General features: G+C 37.0%; 1 protein-coding gene across 1 annotated transcript in view; it reads right to left on the bottom strand.

Moving 5' to 3' along the window:
* The window catches only part of arl13a (ADP-ribosylation factor-like 13A), a 30712-nt gene extending 15237 nt beyond the window's left edge, over positions 1–15475 (bottom strand). The window contains exons 1-3 of the mRNA XM_028815909.2: positions 15379–15475; positions 14711–14801; positions 2947–3041 (exon numbers count right to left, since the gene is read on the bottom strand). Coding sequence (XP_028671742.2) covers positions 2947–3005 — 59 coding nt within the window. The 5' untranslated portion in view covers positions 3006–3041; positions 14711–14801; positions 15379–15475. The remainder of the gene's footprint in view (positions 1–2946; positions 3042–14710; positions 14802–15378) is intronic.
* Positions 15476–16138: the final 663 nt, after the last annotated feature.

Below are 16138 nucleotides of genomic sequence, written 5' to 3'. Positions count from 1 at the left end.
TAGGGTACTTTGTGAGGAATGTTATACTTATTCTGCAATGTTGTCTTCCATTCTGTACAGTAGTTCCTGTTTTTAGATTAACTTAGTCAGACAATGTGAGTGGTACAATAATTAAGGAGATGAATTTTGAACCAGCAAGAAGCAGGGTCAAGTCAGGCTGTTTTCTCCTTCTTAGATTCTGAGCTAGTCACGATCTATCAGTACAAACTTTTAATGTTGCAGATATATAACATGATATTTTAGTTGAAAGAAATTATATAATAGTTAAATATGAATTTTGGTGCAGGGTTCTCTAGCTTGAATCAAATAAAAACATCAGCAGTTCAACAGTTTAAATAAAAGATGTGGTTCAAGCCCTCCTTGTCAGCTCTCCACACCCAGAAATACACCAAAGAAGTCAGAGAGGTAAAAAAAAAAAACACAACCACAGAGAAGAACAAATACAGGAAGTAGTTTAAAGTGCAAAATAAATAGGAAATAAAGAAAATCTTGCTGCCACTCTGGGCCAAACTTTACAAGTCTGGAGGAATCTTTTTCAGGTGGGGTGGATATCTCGTTTCCATTAAATAGTACAACACCAACGCACTCCCTTTCTCATTTCCCAGCCCTCCTTTACTTTCTTTTTATCTCTTCAGACCTAGGCCTCACTTTGCACCTCCAGATGAGTTTTGCTCACTCACCACTTGATTCAGCACTCAAAAGACCTCTCGCCATGAGTAAGATTTAAACATTCCACAGTCACTTCCCGCCAGGCCCACAAGTCACTCGTACAGTCAAGGTTAACTTTCTATTTGGCATCAAGCTAGAACTTCCTGTAGTGGCACTTGATGTGCCTGCGCCTCAAACCTACTATTGCAATTAAAAGGGCCAGCCCCTCGAGTCAGTAGCCATTCTGCCTGCTCTACTACACAGGCAGCATGATTTTATATGCTTCCCTTTGGAACAGTGTGACATCTAGTGGCACTGGCCAAAAATAATTGCCACATCAGGTACATCCTCTCTTTTTGGCAAATGGACAGACATCCATATCCACTACAAAGTAACCTGCCTTCTAGCTATCTAAGTCATCTACTCCTCACTAATGCACACACACATACAAAGTGTACTCCAGGGTACACACACACAGAAAGTGTACTGCTGTATGAACTTTAAAAATATGTGTTGCCTCAGGTGACATTGGCCCTGGGCACAACTAAATAAACATAATGAGTTCCATTACAAAACTACCATTTAAATGCACCAAATATTTTATTATGTGTCATATTTGTAGTATGATTTAAAGTACAACTTTTCCCCAAAGGAACACAACAGTATGATAGCACGGTTTCAATTCATCATAGTTTTACAAAATTTAGGAAAATGCAACATACCTTTAGTTTATATACTAACTTCTTACAGAGTACATTATCAACAAAGCACTCATTCATTTTCACAAGCTACTTTTTTTTCAATTCAGTGTCATCAGCTGCAGCGTCCATCCACCTACACACAGACCTCTGGTAGTTTAAGTCCCTTGAAAGCCCAACTCCAATAGGGACTGCCTTCAGGTGTTAATGTCCTGCACTATATTAAATTAATGTTTAAGGTAATTGCAACACAAAAAACAGGAGCAAGGAGTACATCAGGCAAGATGATTTTAGTTTTCTATTAATTACAGTGAAGTTCTGAATTGTAATAAATTGTGATGTGTTGCATGCTCATCAGACATACAGTACAAGTCTCACCGTATTCTGTACACATGACAATGCTACTACTACCGCTAAGTCATTTGCTCAGAGTCACACAGAGAGTAAGTGGCACAAACTGAACTAGACGTCTGGCTAAACATATTCTATCTTATCATTAGATGGTTTAAAGTAATGAATGACTAAGCTATATATATATATATATATATTGTGGGAGATGGCCGGCTGTTCATCCCGGCCAATACCCCCAGTCCACTAGATGGAGCCCTCCCTGTAGCATGGAAGTGCCCCGAAGACCAGCAGGGAATTATGGACAATGGAGTTTTTATTCCCAACCCTGCTGGACACCGTGGGGCCCACCAGAGGACGCTGCAGGGAGGCTCAAAGACTTATACATGCCCTATAATCCAGAAGCACGTCATGATCATATGACCAGAGGGAACGACGTGTTTCCGGGTTGAAGAGAAGGACTTTTTATCTGACCCGGAAGTGATAAGAAATCACATGGACTGTGCGATGGGAAACACTTCCGGGTCAGGGAATATAAAAGGACTCTGGGAAAGCCAGACATTGAGCTGAGCTGGGAGGTAGGGTGGCGAAGTGTCTGGGAGTGGAGGATTGGTGATTATTGATTATTGAATATTGTAGTGTACTTATATGTGTAGTGTGGAGTGGAGGGTGCTTTGTGCACATAGTTATTATAAAATAAATAATAATTATAATTTTACCCGGTGTTTGGAGTGGTACCTGAGGGTTCAAGGGAGCTCTAGCGCCCCCTACTGCTACAATATATAGATATATTCATATTTTTTTTGCTGCTATTGATTGCTGTATTTCTTGAAATTTACTACAATTTTCAAGCTGATCTCTTTTTGTGATTCTGAATATCTTCATCTTATCTTACCATTTGTAATATAAATCAGTAGCCAGCTGCTATGGCTATTTTTTTACTAGTGAGTGATAGGGTATTAAGGGTCCTTGACACAAATAAATCAGAGTAAAATAGCTAGGGTTATATTTCTACATTAAATCTGGAGAGACCTTCAGATTTGGCACAATCATTTATTTAATTTAAAAATAGTTCTTATCATCGATTTTCTGCTGTTTTCTGTATTTAGCAATTTGTATTAATTCGATAAAAAAAGGAAAGAAACAATGTATTAGATTATACATTTTATTTTATAATCCAGTTTCTTTGCTAATGCCTGGCTTTAGTGGCTCTCACTGACATTTTACCTTAGGTGGCAATCAATCAACGTACCTGACAGGCTCATGCAGTTTCTTCATCCAGCTGCAGCAGTTGCTTATCAGAGTAAACATGGTCTAAAATAATGTAGACCACCATCACCTTTAAATCTGAAATATTTAATGAAACAAAATAAAAAAATATTCATATTTACATATTTAAGGAATATTAGCTTTGATTCAACCATTTCCTTCCTCTAATGAAATTCTGATGAGTCTATGCTGTATGACTAATGCATTTACTCAATATCAGTGGAGCCAAGGGGCAGTATGTTGACACAGTGGTTAAATTTGGTCTTACACAGTTCATGTGATCTAGTTTTATTGTTCATCTAATCATTTGACTGTTCTCTCCTTGTCACCTCCTGTTTGCTCACATATTCAAACGATGTCCATGTTACAAATATTGCTTATTAAATGTGCCTTATAAGATAGACTGAGGTGAAGTGTGCCCTGTGACGGAATAACATCCCAATCAGGTTAGCACTAATTGCTCCTGGAGCTCGTGCAGCACAAGAGCGAATACAAATTATTTTTTAATTGTGTGCAGCTCCAGAAAACATACCAAGTAGGAAAACGCAACACAGGTAACAATACACCAAAAAAAAAACTGCTGAGTATTACATCATTTGCTTTGACCGGGGCAGGGTGTGGCTGCTAAGCTTGACCTTAAAAACAATACAATTCTCTCATAAATGAAAAACGAAACCCTTCCCATCCTCAGTTCTACTTTTCTCAGGCTACACTTCTCACCAGCACAATTTTGCTTGTCAGTTGTAAGCTCAGTGGAGACTCAGGCCATGGCTTCTTATATGCTGTCTGTCAGGTTGCATTCTCTGTCATGGAAGTGTGAAACATTGCGAAACACCTGAGTCGTCCAGATCTTTCCTTCTCTATTCATGCTTCCTGATCAAATGCCTTGAAGTGGGCTGGTATGCTCTGCTACACAGTATTGGCACTTCTCCATTTTTTGCAGCTGCAAACTGGCAGCGTTTTGGTGTGTACCACCAGTGTTTGTTAGTATATAAAATATTACAAAACCACTCCAATAAATAAATAAAACTCTAAGGGGTAAGCCCAAGAGCCCCTCATCCCACTGTCAGATCTAAAGTTGGTATATATCAACACTTGAAGGGGGCCTTCTCGCCCCCACACTATTATAAAATCAGACTTAAATACAGAGTACAAGCACTTATGTGTCTCCACTTCAGGCACCTACTAAGTGCACATACTGTATTCGAAAGAACCTGCCAGTGTATCCTTTCTCAATATGAAAACACCATGTCTCATTATATGAATTAAGGTAACATCAATCTTTAGTTACTTATAAGAGGATTTCATCCAAAGTGGCCTTCAGAGGTTAATAATTACCAATGCGTGATGACCGTGACAGGTAATAAGGGGATATATTTTCAACAATCGTCAATCATAGAAATACATCCTCAGTCACATAAAACAACATATAAAATAATGTACTGATTAAATTTAAACATGCTACTGGTATATCTAATGCAATAATATATGAAATTACATTATAATAGAGACAATAAGTTAAAGCAAAAAAGGGAAGCCACAGCAATCTGTAGAGGAAAAAGCATAATGCCAGTTTATATTTTAATACTCAATGTCGGACAGTAACCAGACCCAGAGTCTACGCTTACAGGTCACAGCCATTTGGTGAAAAGTCGAAAGAGTCGGAGATGAATCTGCACCGTGGGTTACAGTGGATTTCAACTAATGTGATGTATGCCTAACAGACACAAACATTTTGAGATCTCCAGTGAGCCTATGAACAACATAGGAAATTCTATACATTTTAAATCTTCTATCAAAGACATATGCACTAAGAACATGAGGCAGAGTGGTCAGTTAACAGAAATTTAGATTAAAGGGGAGATTTGAAAATGGAGGAAGCCAGATATTTTTGTGCCTGCATTTTAAAATCTAAAAGAGGCATACATGTTTTTCCCTGTGTAAATCTTTCTTTTTTTCAATAACTATTCATGTTGGACAGGACTGACCATTCCAAAAGATGGCACTATGGTGGTCAGCAAACAATAAATATTACGGCAACCTCTCCCAACTATGTGCAGTGCATGAACAATAATCTCAAAATGCTGCCTCCCACCAAGGTACAATGAGAATACTACTATTTTGGGACCCTGAAATGGTATGATTGAATCTCCCACCCACTGTAGGCTCCTTGTATGCACATGCTAGTTTTCATTTGCCTCCTTTCACCAATGTGGCATACATTTCCAACATTTTACTTCAATATTGGAGGCTTCTTGTTTAAACCTCCTAACACTGAACCTTCCATCTCAATCCCCAGTGAACAATGGGGGTTTGAGCTAAGACATAGCAAATGTAATGTGTAAAGAAACCTTTCAGAGGATGTAAACCTATAGTAACAGGTCCAGATGGTGTTAGACCTTATATCCTCAGGACCTCTGCAGATCATCTAAATTCTGTATTCACAGATATTTTTCATTTATTATTGTCTCTTTCTATCGTGATTGTTTTATTAACAGCACTATAGTGCAATTATCCAGGAAAACCAAATTACTGTGCTTGAATTACTTTTGTAACTATGGTTGGAAAGGCTAGTAATGGACTACAGCAACAAAACAATTATATTTGATGTTTTGGTTGTTATTGTGGACTGCCTAAAGCCCACTTTTTGGCTTACATATGAACAGACTAGTGGGTGATGCTTGGTATTTGGCTCTACATATTGCCCTTGAATAAAAGAGGCAAGATACTAGATAAGTTTGTATCAATTGTTTATTAAGATTCTATCTATTGCAATTAAAACAGGGGCATTCTAATGGGTAGACCACAGGTGGTAACAATAGTCAACAAAACTTCATCTCTGCAGTTTTTAAGCACTACTTCCTTTTAATGCTGTTGCCTTAGCAACAGACTGTTCACACATTTTATCTTGCACAGCCAAATAAGCAACACCCATGTAGTTGAATTTGCTGATAACAACACTGCACTTGGATTAATCAACAGCAATGACAAAACTGAACACAGGAAATACACAGCAGATATGGCAACATGGTGTCACAAAACAATAACTTGGTCCTGAATATACAGTGGATTCAGAAAGTATTCATATCCACTCGCTTTCTGCATACCTTATTGTGTCGTAGATATAAGTTTAAATGGATGCATTTACCATTTTTGTCCATCAATCTACACTCAGTTACACATAATGACCAAGTAAAAATATGAAAAACTGACATCTCTTATTTCTTTAAGTTTTCAGACCCTTTGCTGTGGCATTCCAAATTGTGGTCAGGTGCATCCTGTTTCTTTGCTTTAAATATCCAATCTAGAATAGTTTAGCAAGGCACACATCTGTGTAAATATAGTCCCTTAATTCAAACTCCATGAAAGGACAGAAACCGAGACATGAAGTCGAAGAAACTCTATGTAGACCTCCAAGATCAAATTGTGGAGAGCCATAGATTAGGGTATGGGTAGAAAAATATTTCTAAAGTTATTCCAGGAGCAAAGTGGCTTCAGTAATATTTAAATGGAAAAAGTTTAGAAACTCCAGGACTCTTCCTAGAGTAGGCCATCCTGCCAAATTGAGTAATTGGGCAAGAAGGAATCCAGTGGTCACTCTAGCAGAGCTTCAGAAGTTCTTACCTGAGGTGGAAAAACCTGTCAGAAGGATGTCCATCTGACCAGCGCTCCATCAATCAGGAGTTTATGGTAGAATGGCTAACTCCTGGCCAACCTCCTTTTAAAGGTCTCTGAGAGCAAAAGGAGCAAGATTTTCTGGTCTTGAGAGTCAGAAATTTAACTCTTTGGGTAGAACCACCTAATACTATCTCTACAGTGAAGAATGGTAGTGGCAGCATCATGATATGGGGGTGATTCTCATTGGCAGGGACAGGGAGACTAGGGAAAGATTAATGGAACCAAATATAGAGAGGTCCTAGAAGAAAACCTCCTTGTGATTGCAAGCTAGACTGGGGTAATGGTTTACCAGATGTTTTCTAACCAGTATAACAAAGCTCGATAGGATCTGCCACAAAGAATGAGATAAACTGCTCAAATCCAGATGTGCCAAGTTTGATTTACGCAAGAGAATTCAAAGCTATAATTGGTACCAAAAGGACATCTAGTACTGAATTAAGGATCTGAATACTTTCATGAATGAGGGATTTCAGGTTTTGATTATTTAGTAACCTTGCAAACCTTTCTGAAAATTTATTTTCACTTTCTCATTATGGTTTATTGAATGTAGGTTGATGGGCAAAAATGGCAAATTTATCCATTCAAAATTAAATCTACAACACTACAATACATTGTTCAGAAACTGATGGGCTCTGAATACTTTTCAAATCCACTGTATAACAAAAATATTAACTCATTGTGTATTATAGTACACACATAAATCAACCAATTTTAGTTGATCATCAAATAGAAACATAGCTACTTCAGAAGTCTTCAGTTTGTACTTGGAGTGGATCCACAACACACCTATCACTTTGAAAAATGCACATGAGCATCCTCACTATTTGAGCCATATGAGAGCAAATTATCTCTATCTTCTATTATCTGCCGTTCATCATGAGGCAGACTCTCCTAGGATTTTTCTTTCTCCAGCTGCTATATAGGAGATATATGCGAAGAATCCTGAATTTTTTTGGAGGAATAGTAGAAAATGTGGAGTCACTATAATCAATATAATAGAGCAGTGGTTAACTGAAACAGTGGCTGATCATTGTGTTGTTCTCCCTTAGAGAATCCCTGCTGGTTGTTGTCCTTCCCCCTTGAAGTTTTCCTGGCAAATGTCATCCGGTTATCACTTGGAGAATTGCCACTGACCATTGTCTGGGATGGGGGAGGGGGGATTTCTCCCTTGGAGAATGGCCACCAAACATCATTCTTTTCCCCCTTTTAGAATTGCCAACAACTGTCATCTGGGAGTAGTGTGGGGAGAAGTGTGCGTGTGAGGGGGTTCCCCCTTGGAGAACTGTCGACAAAAGTCATCTGGTGGATTTGTGTCAGCCATGCAAGCAGCAACCCATCGCAATTCTTTCCGTTAACTGTTTTCTCCTTTTGTCATTACCTTCAATTGTAATTTATGACTCAGCGCAACCCAAGTATAGATATCTCAGGACCCAAAATGGGTCACAACCCAAAGTTTAAGAAACACTGTAATAGAGTATATTACTTTTCAAACAGCTATTTTAGGAAAATACAGTCGTCACTTAAAGACCACATGGAGCCATCTCAGCTCACACAAACATGGCTGTTCAAAGACAGAATGGTGGGAAGATAAAACATTATTTGAATCCTCTTAAAAATCTGAATTGTTAACATGCTGTCAATGCACTTTTGAAATAATTCATAGTATATTATGAATTGTTATAGCCATATTGTTGTGTTGCAGGCCAGGGTGTTATGGTTGTTTTTGTTAATTTTTGATTATTATTATTCATATTGTATGTAATTTCTCTTATGTATGTCTACAATTTAATATACTGTATCTATAAAATTGCTGCACCATGTGAGCAGAACCCTGGGGAGCAGGGCCACCATGACATCACTTCAGGTGGAACCTCCCTCTAAGCTTTATAAGTTGACTGGAGAGAAGGATTTTTTTTCTTTTAGGTGCAGATTCAGAATAGGGGGTATTTTATCAGATTGGTGGAAAGTTAAGTAGTAAAAGTAAACAATACAAAGTACAATTTGAAAACATAATGTAATTATTAGTTTTGCCTCAGTAATTCCAGTCCAGATCCATTAACACAAAGACAGAAAATTAAAAGAAAAATATATCATCTGACATCAATGCCCATGTCTATGACAGAAAATTGCTAGAAGAGTGGTGTGGTGTGATGTGTGTGTGTATATAATATATAATATATATATGTATACATGGGGATGTGGGAGGAAAACCATTGTACCCAGAGTACAACTTACCCAGACATGGGACAACATAAAACCAGCACATAGACAACAACCAGGTGTGGAATTTGAAGCCAGGACATTGTAGCACTGTGGTACAAGTGTAATCCACTGCACAACTGTGCAGCACATCCCTGTTGTTCCAGTACCTAAACTTAATGAAATCTAAACATTCAGGCAAGTCTTAAACAAGTGAATGTGTATCTTATGGTTAAGACAAAATAAGATTATTGATCACCTTGGCAACACTTGTTTCCTATTTAGATTCAACCATGGGTTACTGGCCAATACCTCTGAATGAATCAGCTAAAGAAAAAAAAACATTAATGCCCTCCATAGCCACAAGTAGCACCATGACCTAACCTTTTGGTTTCCAGTTGGTATTGCTAATGTTTCAGTGTCTGGCTGATAACTCTTAAAACTGATTTGAGCTTAAACTTCAGAATACTCCGATGACAGTATTCTTTATTTTAAAAAGTAGAAGAGTTAAGCACAGTATGCTACCTTACAGCAGATTCAGAAGCTTTCAGAAGGCAAATCTTTATACTATATATATAAAGCGATAAAAGGTCTGTGCCTGGGTGTAATGTCATCCAGCCTTCACAAAAGGGCAGGATTGTCCAATGAACAGGGGCAAGTGGCCAGCGGAAGATAGTAAACTGTTCAACGTAAGTCCATGTGGCGTATATCTGTGTGTCATGTTCTCTGGCGTCCACAAATAGGGTCAGAATATCAGACGAAGAAAGGCAACAAGAAGCACAAAGAATGAGGGATGTAATGCATATCTGGTGAACAGAGGTTAGTAAATGCATCACACAGTCAAAATAGATTACCATTGTACCATTAATCCATTTTTATAAATGGGCATTTTGCTATGCTAGTCTTCATATAAAATTAATGCTCTCTTTCACTAACTAATATTTAGCATATGTTGTAGCAGAGGGCCAAGTGATGCTGCAAGTATCCATTTTTAACTTTGACAAAGCCAAAGGGTTAGGGACAAATTTGAGCTTGTTTGGAGTTAGTTAGAGACTTGAAGCGGTTTCACTCGCTAGAATGATGAAGAAGCAGGACCTGTATGAGTTAAGCAATTCTTCAAAATGATCTTGTGTTCTGCACCATTTTGACTTTTGTTAAATTCTATATGCAATTTATTTTTGGAAGAATGCCCATTGGGTTCCTAGCCAGGAGGTCACACGAAAAGGTGTTAATTGACTATTGAATATGAAGCACTTGTGGTTAAGTGAGCCCTTACTGTGGATGACTAACAATAGGGTCATTAATGCATTGATTACAAGGTAGTTCTTGGTAGTCTGTGCTTACAGATACTGCATGATCCATTAGCAGATTCTCTGAAATGATAATGTTGATGCATTCAGCCATTTTCATGGCTTCATGGTGAGGTCTGCTCCACCCTATTGAAGATTAAAACCCTGCTGTCTGTGCTTACCTTTGTTATCCTTAATGTCCTCCTACAGCTTTGATAGTCTCACATGGTCTGATCACCAGCACCATGACTGTACAAGCTGTACACTGTTGTACTGTATGTCATAGTTTTTTTGTATTCTGTATTGCAAATTATACAAAGAAATTAAGGGAAATCACACATCAAATGAAATATTCAAGTAGAAAATCTTTTACTGAGTATGACTGTTTAATTTGTTAAGAGCAAAACGATGTAACAATGGTCAATATTAGACCGTGATGATTAAGTGTTCCCTTAATTTCTTTGAGCAGTATAAATTTCGTATTTGAAAATATTTTTATTATTTTTTCAGTATATTTATTTATTTATTTATTTTGTTTAGAAGAAACAAGCACAAAAGAAACTCCAATGCACTGAATTAACACAGTAAATTAAACTTGAAAGTTAAAATGAACATTTTCATTTTACCATAGCACATCAAACTATGTCAAGTAAAAGCCACCTCCTTTTTAACATTAGTAAAAATATGGTAACGACCAAAGACATAAGGGAATAAATCATTCCAAATTATAAAAGAAAGCATTCTATGCTGGGTCTGTACAAAGATGCGACATTCTCAGAGGATTTTAAAGAAACAAAGCAATAGCTATGTTAAAAAAACTATCAAACAAAAGCTTTCAGGCTGCTGCATATAAAAATGTTCTTAGTAAATACCAACACTGATGCCGCCCTAACTGACACACCAGCTTGTAATGAAAAACAAATACACTGCATTTATAAAATAGTACTTGTCAGTTGAATGCCAGCCCTGTTCCTCTTCCACTTGGCATTCTTCCACATCCCCACCCCTTGCAGAGCAAAAAATAATTAAGCACAGCTAAGTGAGCTAAATGTATTGTTTGCCAAGTAATTAACATAAAATTAAAACAAACAGGAACATTTTAATAAATATAATATATACACCAAATCTTTAGTATTTATCCATATTCCAAAATTGTGTTTTACACTCCTGTCTCACAGAGAATTGGCGCCTATTGTGCTGTAACAAGAAACAAGACCTGATGAAGACAGTCATTTATCCCAAGGCACACCTGCATACCCATGCTCACTGAGAAAGGTCAATGTACTCTCTTCAGTGTATCTAACTGCAAGCTTTTTTTGGATTGTAATTGGAGAAAAACAATTCCTAGAGGAAACTAAAGCCAGCCTAGGTAGAACTTACATATTCCACACAGCACAGAAGAACATCCAAGTTCTGAGACGGGCCTGCCCTGCTCACTGGATAGCCATGTTCTTCTAGTGATTACAACATACCCATCAACTATCTGACCAGTTTATATCCAATGCAGAAATGCAGGATTTTACCTGAGCAGCAAAACAAGTAAGGTAGGAACCAGCCTTGGACAGAATGCTAATTTATTGTAAGATATGTGTAGTTACACACTCATACTCAGCAATCTGAGAGTCGCTCAGTTATGGGAACAAGTGTGTCCCCTGCCAATATCTCAATTTTACATAACGCAACATATTCAAACTCATTTCATCCAATACCGAGTCACAGGGACCTAGAGCCTAATTATCATCTGCAAGACGTGAACTTCCTGGATGGGTCATCAGCCCGTTGCAGGGCATATGCACACATAATTTAAAATTTTGAGTTAATCTGATACACCTATGTTTGAAATGTGGGGAGAATTTCAGAGTACCCTGTGAAAAATATGCACAGACACAGGGAATACGTGCAAACTCAATATTTGAACCCAGAGTGTTGGGTCTACTATATGATCACGCCTCATCTACTAAGATAACTTAAATACATTTTTATTCATAGGAATAATTATTTGTTCATAAACTACATTGTCACACTTTATGATCAGTTAAACTAATATTGTGCACAGTGGGAAGAGCTGCCACCTTACAGATCAGTATCCTGGGTTCAAATTCTATGCCCAGATGGTGTCTTTATGAAGTCTACACATGGGATTTCCTTCCAGATCAACAAACTAGTGTGACTCAGGTTAACTGGCAATTCCAAATTGGTGCCTGTGTAACTGTTTGTGAGTGGATCCTGTGTTGGAATAGGACTTTTTCCAAGGCTGTTTCCTACCTAGTGCCCAGTATTGCCGGGACAGGCTCCATAACCCTGATTTGGACTTAGTGTGTTTAAGAATGTTCTGTTAAATCAGTATCATATGCATTTTATATTGACAATTAAACATTTAAGATTGTGTGTTTTTACCATTGTGAACGTGTTCTGAAAAACTGGACATAATAACTCATTGCTTTTGTCTTCTCCTAGTCTAAAGAAGCAGAGGTCACTGTCTACTTAAATATTTATTTGACATTTGAAATTAATGACAAAAAAAACAATAAAAAAGTGGACCAACATATTTTAAAAATCCTGTTCTTTACTGAGATCAAGACCTAAATGTCCACCCATTCATCCATCTCCTATTAAAACCTGCTTAATTCAGTTTGGGATCTTGAGAGCCTGAGCCTATCTGAACATGGAGGTAGAGGCCATCCCTCAAATGGCCACCAGTCCTCAACTGGCCACCAATCCATTAAAAGCCACACTTAAATACATACCCACACACACTACCATGATGCAAATTTAAAGGCACACATTAAAATTAACATGCATGTTTTTGTGGATCTGGGAATATAAAAGTGAGGGAGTGAAAACTTGCAAACTCCAAAATCAAATCAAATCAAACCCAGGACAGTGTTAGTGAAAAGGAAGCAGAGCTAACCACTGTGCCACTGTGCCAAACTTATAAGTGTTCCCTAATTTTTTTAATAATAAAATTTCATAACCAAAATTATCTACTGTAAATGTATGATGCTTTGTATGCACCTCTATGTGTGTCATATGTGCCAAGTGACAAGCTTCAGAACTGGGCAAACACTTGGTAATTGCAGTTTAATATCGAAAAGTGCAAAGGGTTACACGTGGGCAAAAGAAACATCAATTACAAATATAAGATGAGAGACACTGTCCTAAAGGAAGCAACCTTTGAAAAGGATTTAGGGGTTTCCTTTGACATAACATTTCATTGTCTAAACAATGTGCAAAAGCAATTAAAAAGGCAAAAAAGGTTTATGTTATATTGTATAATGTGTTGGCTGTAAATCAAGAGATGCTATTCTCAAGAGTATATAATGCACTAGTGAGCCCGCATCTGGAGTATCTGTTTGCAGTTCTGGTCATCATGCTACAAGAAAAGCATAGCAGCACTTGAAGCTGTGCAGAGACAGGCAAGCAAGTGTATCCCAGGACTTAAGGACATGTTGTACTCTGACAGACTCAGAGAAGTAAACCCATTTATTGTTGAGCAGAAGAGACTGTGTGAGGACCTAATCCAGGTCTTCAAAATTCAAAAAGGCACTGATGAAGTAGATCCAGTGGAAATTAAAGGGAGATACATTTAGGACTGAAGCCAGGATTCACCTCTTTTCCCAAAGAGGTGTAGAATTCTGGAACAAACTACTAGTAATAAAGTTGAAGTAGAAACCCTTACAACCTTTTAAAAGTATTTGGATGAGGTACTGGAACAGCTAGCTGTTAACTAAACAAACATGCCTGATGAACTGAATGGTCTCTTGTTTGTCATATTTCTTATGTTCATAGGTTCATGCTGAAATATGAGAACGGAAGACATGGGAGGAGTCAGGGCGAGGTGGGGTCCCTGTATAATGTATCTTTAATCTTTTACCATCAAATAAAGTGCCTGCTATTCTGCTTTCTGAGTTGTTGCTAGTGCATAAAGATATCCAAAGTAATTATTAACCACATAAGTTACATAATCTTCTATAGTGCCTTTCACAGCACACTCCAAAGCAGCAACATCCATACATAAGCTAAACAAGAAAAATTCAGGCTTCCTACTGTACATCAGCTTTGGCTGCCTGAAATGATCTGTTAGGATTTAAAAAACTAAAAAGATTCTTGAACACTTAGTCAAGAGAATAATCTGAATTTAGAAAGCTAACTGTGCTGTAGAAAACTGCCTTGTTTAAACTGAAACCACCAAAAAAGCTAAATGAAAAGTGAAGATGAGTCTTTCCTGCTGCCTACCTAATGGCAAATTTAGACGTTAGAGATAAATTCCCCACCAGATGCTTTCCAACAATTAGAATACAACATTGAGCTATGTAATGTAAAGGAAAAGGTTTAGCTATCGCTGCCTAGATGTAGAGGGGAGTTCCAAAGTGTTACAACAGACATGCATCTAATATGTTTAAAAAAAACAGATTAAATTATTAATCACATTTTTTAAGATAAAAGACAATAGAAAACAATTCTACCCTTATTGAAGAGCATTAAGAGCATAAAGAGCTCAAACAAAGTAACATTAGGTCTGAACTGCTTCTTTGACTAAATGCAAAAATTTAAAACATGAAGAATCAGAATCCTACTGACCTTTGGAAATATTCTGAGGGAATTCATGTCATCACAAACAAAAGGAAATCCAAGATACAGTAAAATTGTATTACAGCACAATATGATTATGCTGGAAACAAGGAAAATAAAATTAGCTGAGCACCAACAAATACAATAAATTACTTCATACATCACTGCACAAATATGTTTCTACTGTATTATGCACTGCATATATTTTTTAATAATTTTCACTACTGTAACAGAAAATCCAGCTGACCACTATTTGGAAATCTGAAAGAAGCTACCAGAAATTAAAAGAAAATGTTGAGATTACTTAGCTATTAGCCCAAGGACCGACAGAGTGAACTGAAAGGTCTTGTCTCATTTGTACAATTTCAAATATTTATGTAAACCTTGAGAAAATATATTTTTATATTATTTGATCTACTTTACGTATACTTTATCTTTTTAAATTTTTAATAATGTATTATTTTTTTACCATGTAACATTATAAACATAGAGGGCTCACAACTGAACTGTATATTTTTGCAATGACACCTTCTATGATTAGAATGTCAGCTTGGTTAATTTTATAATCTACAGTTTCACATTAAAATAAAGAAAACAGAGAAAATTACTCTACTCACTTAGTGATGTAACATTAACAAAAATCCATTGAAAACAGAAACATAAATATTTTTACTCACCTTTAAACTGTGGTTTCCAATCGACAGCAAATCATTGCCACCTGGGATACAGGCATATTCTGCAATGGCAAGTTAAACCTAATCTGATTTTAAATAATTTACTAATCTCATTCTGGTCTAATTTTCACAGGTGGATTCTGGGAATGGCCATCTGGTCTAGTATCCTTACAACACAAGAAGGCACTGCCTGTCCATCACCTGATCTTACTGCTTTCTCATTTAGAAAACTAACAACTGGCTACTAGAAACAGCATCTCATGACTATGGGTGCCTCACATAAACAATCTGCAGAATTTTAAAAACAGCTCCATTTCTAATGTAGGAAATAACTTCAGAAATCACTAATGTGATGATTACTGTCCCTTCTTCTGTTTTCCTAACCAGATAGTCACAGGATGCAACATGTTACTCCTGTGGTAACAGATATAATCAGAAATCAGCCCCAAAGAGAATTCAGTCCTTCTCAGAACTCACTCACAATTTAGGATCTCCAATTAAGCTGAATGAATCTTGCTGGTCTATAAGAAAATCCTTTGAGGTTCTTAAAGAAAACTGCAGATATATATAAAGTACATGGAAACCCTACATTGTACTGAACATTTAGGGTGAGTAGGTGTTTAGGACAGCTTTTTTTTTTAATTTTCAAGGAAAAGGATAGAGAGATTCAAAGATCAAAAGATGCAGGTAGAAACTAAGTATTATAAAAAAGATCTAAGTACAAATCACAACAAACCAAACATTAAAGCCAAAGTGCAAATCA

Source organism: Erpetoichthys calabaricus, chromosome 12, assembly GCF_900747795.2.
Source record: "Erpetoichthys calabaricus chromosome 12, fErpCal1.3, whole genome shotgun sequence".
Taxonomy (NCBI): Eukaryota; Metazoa; Chordata; class Cladistia; order Polypteriformes; family Polypteridae; genus Erpetoichthys; species Erpetoichthys calabaricus.
This window is presented reverse-complemented; position numbering and strand designations above follow the sequence as displayed.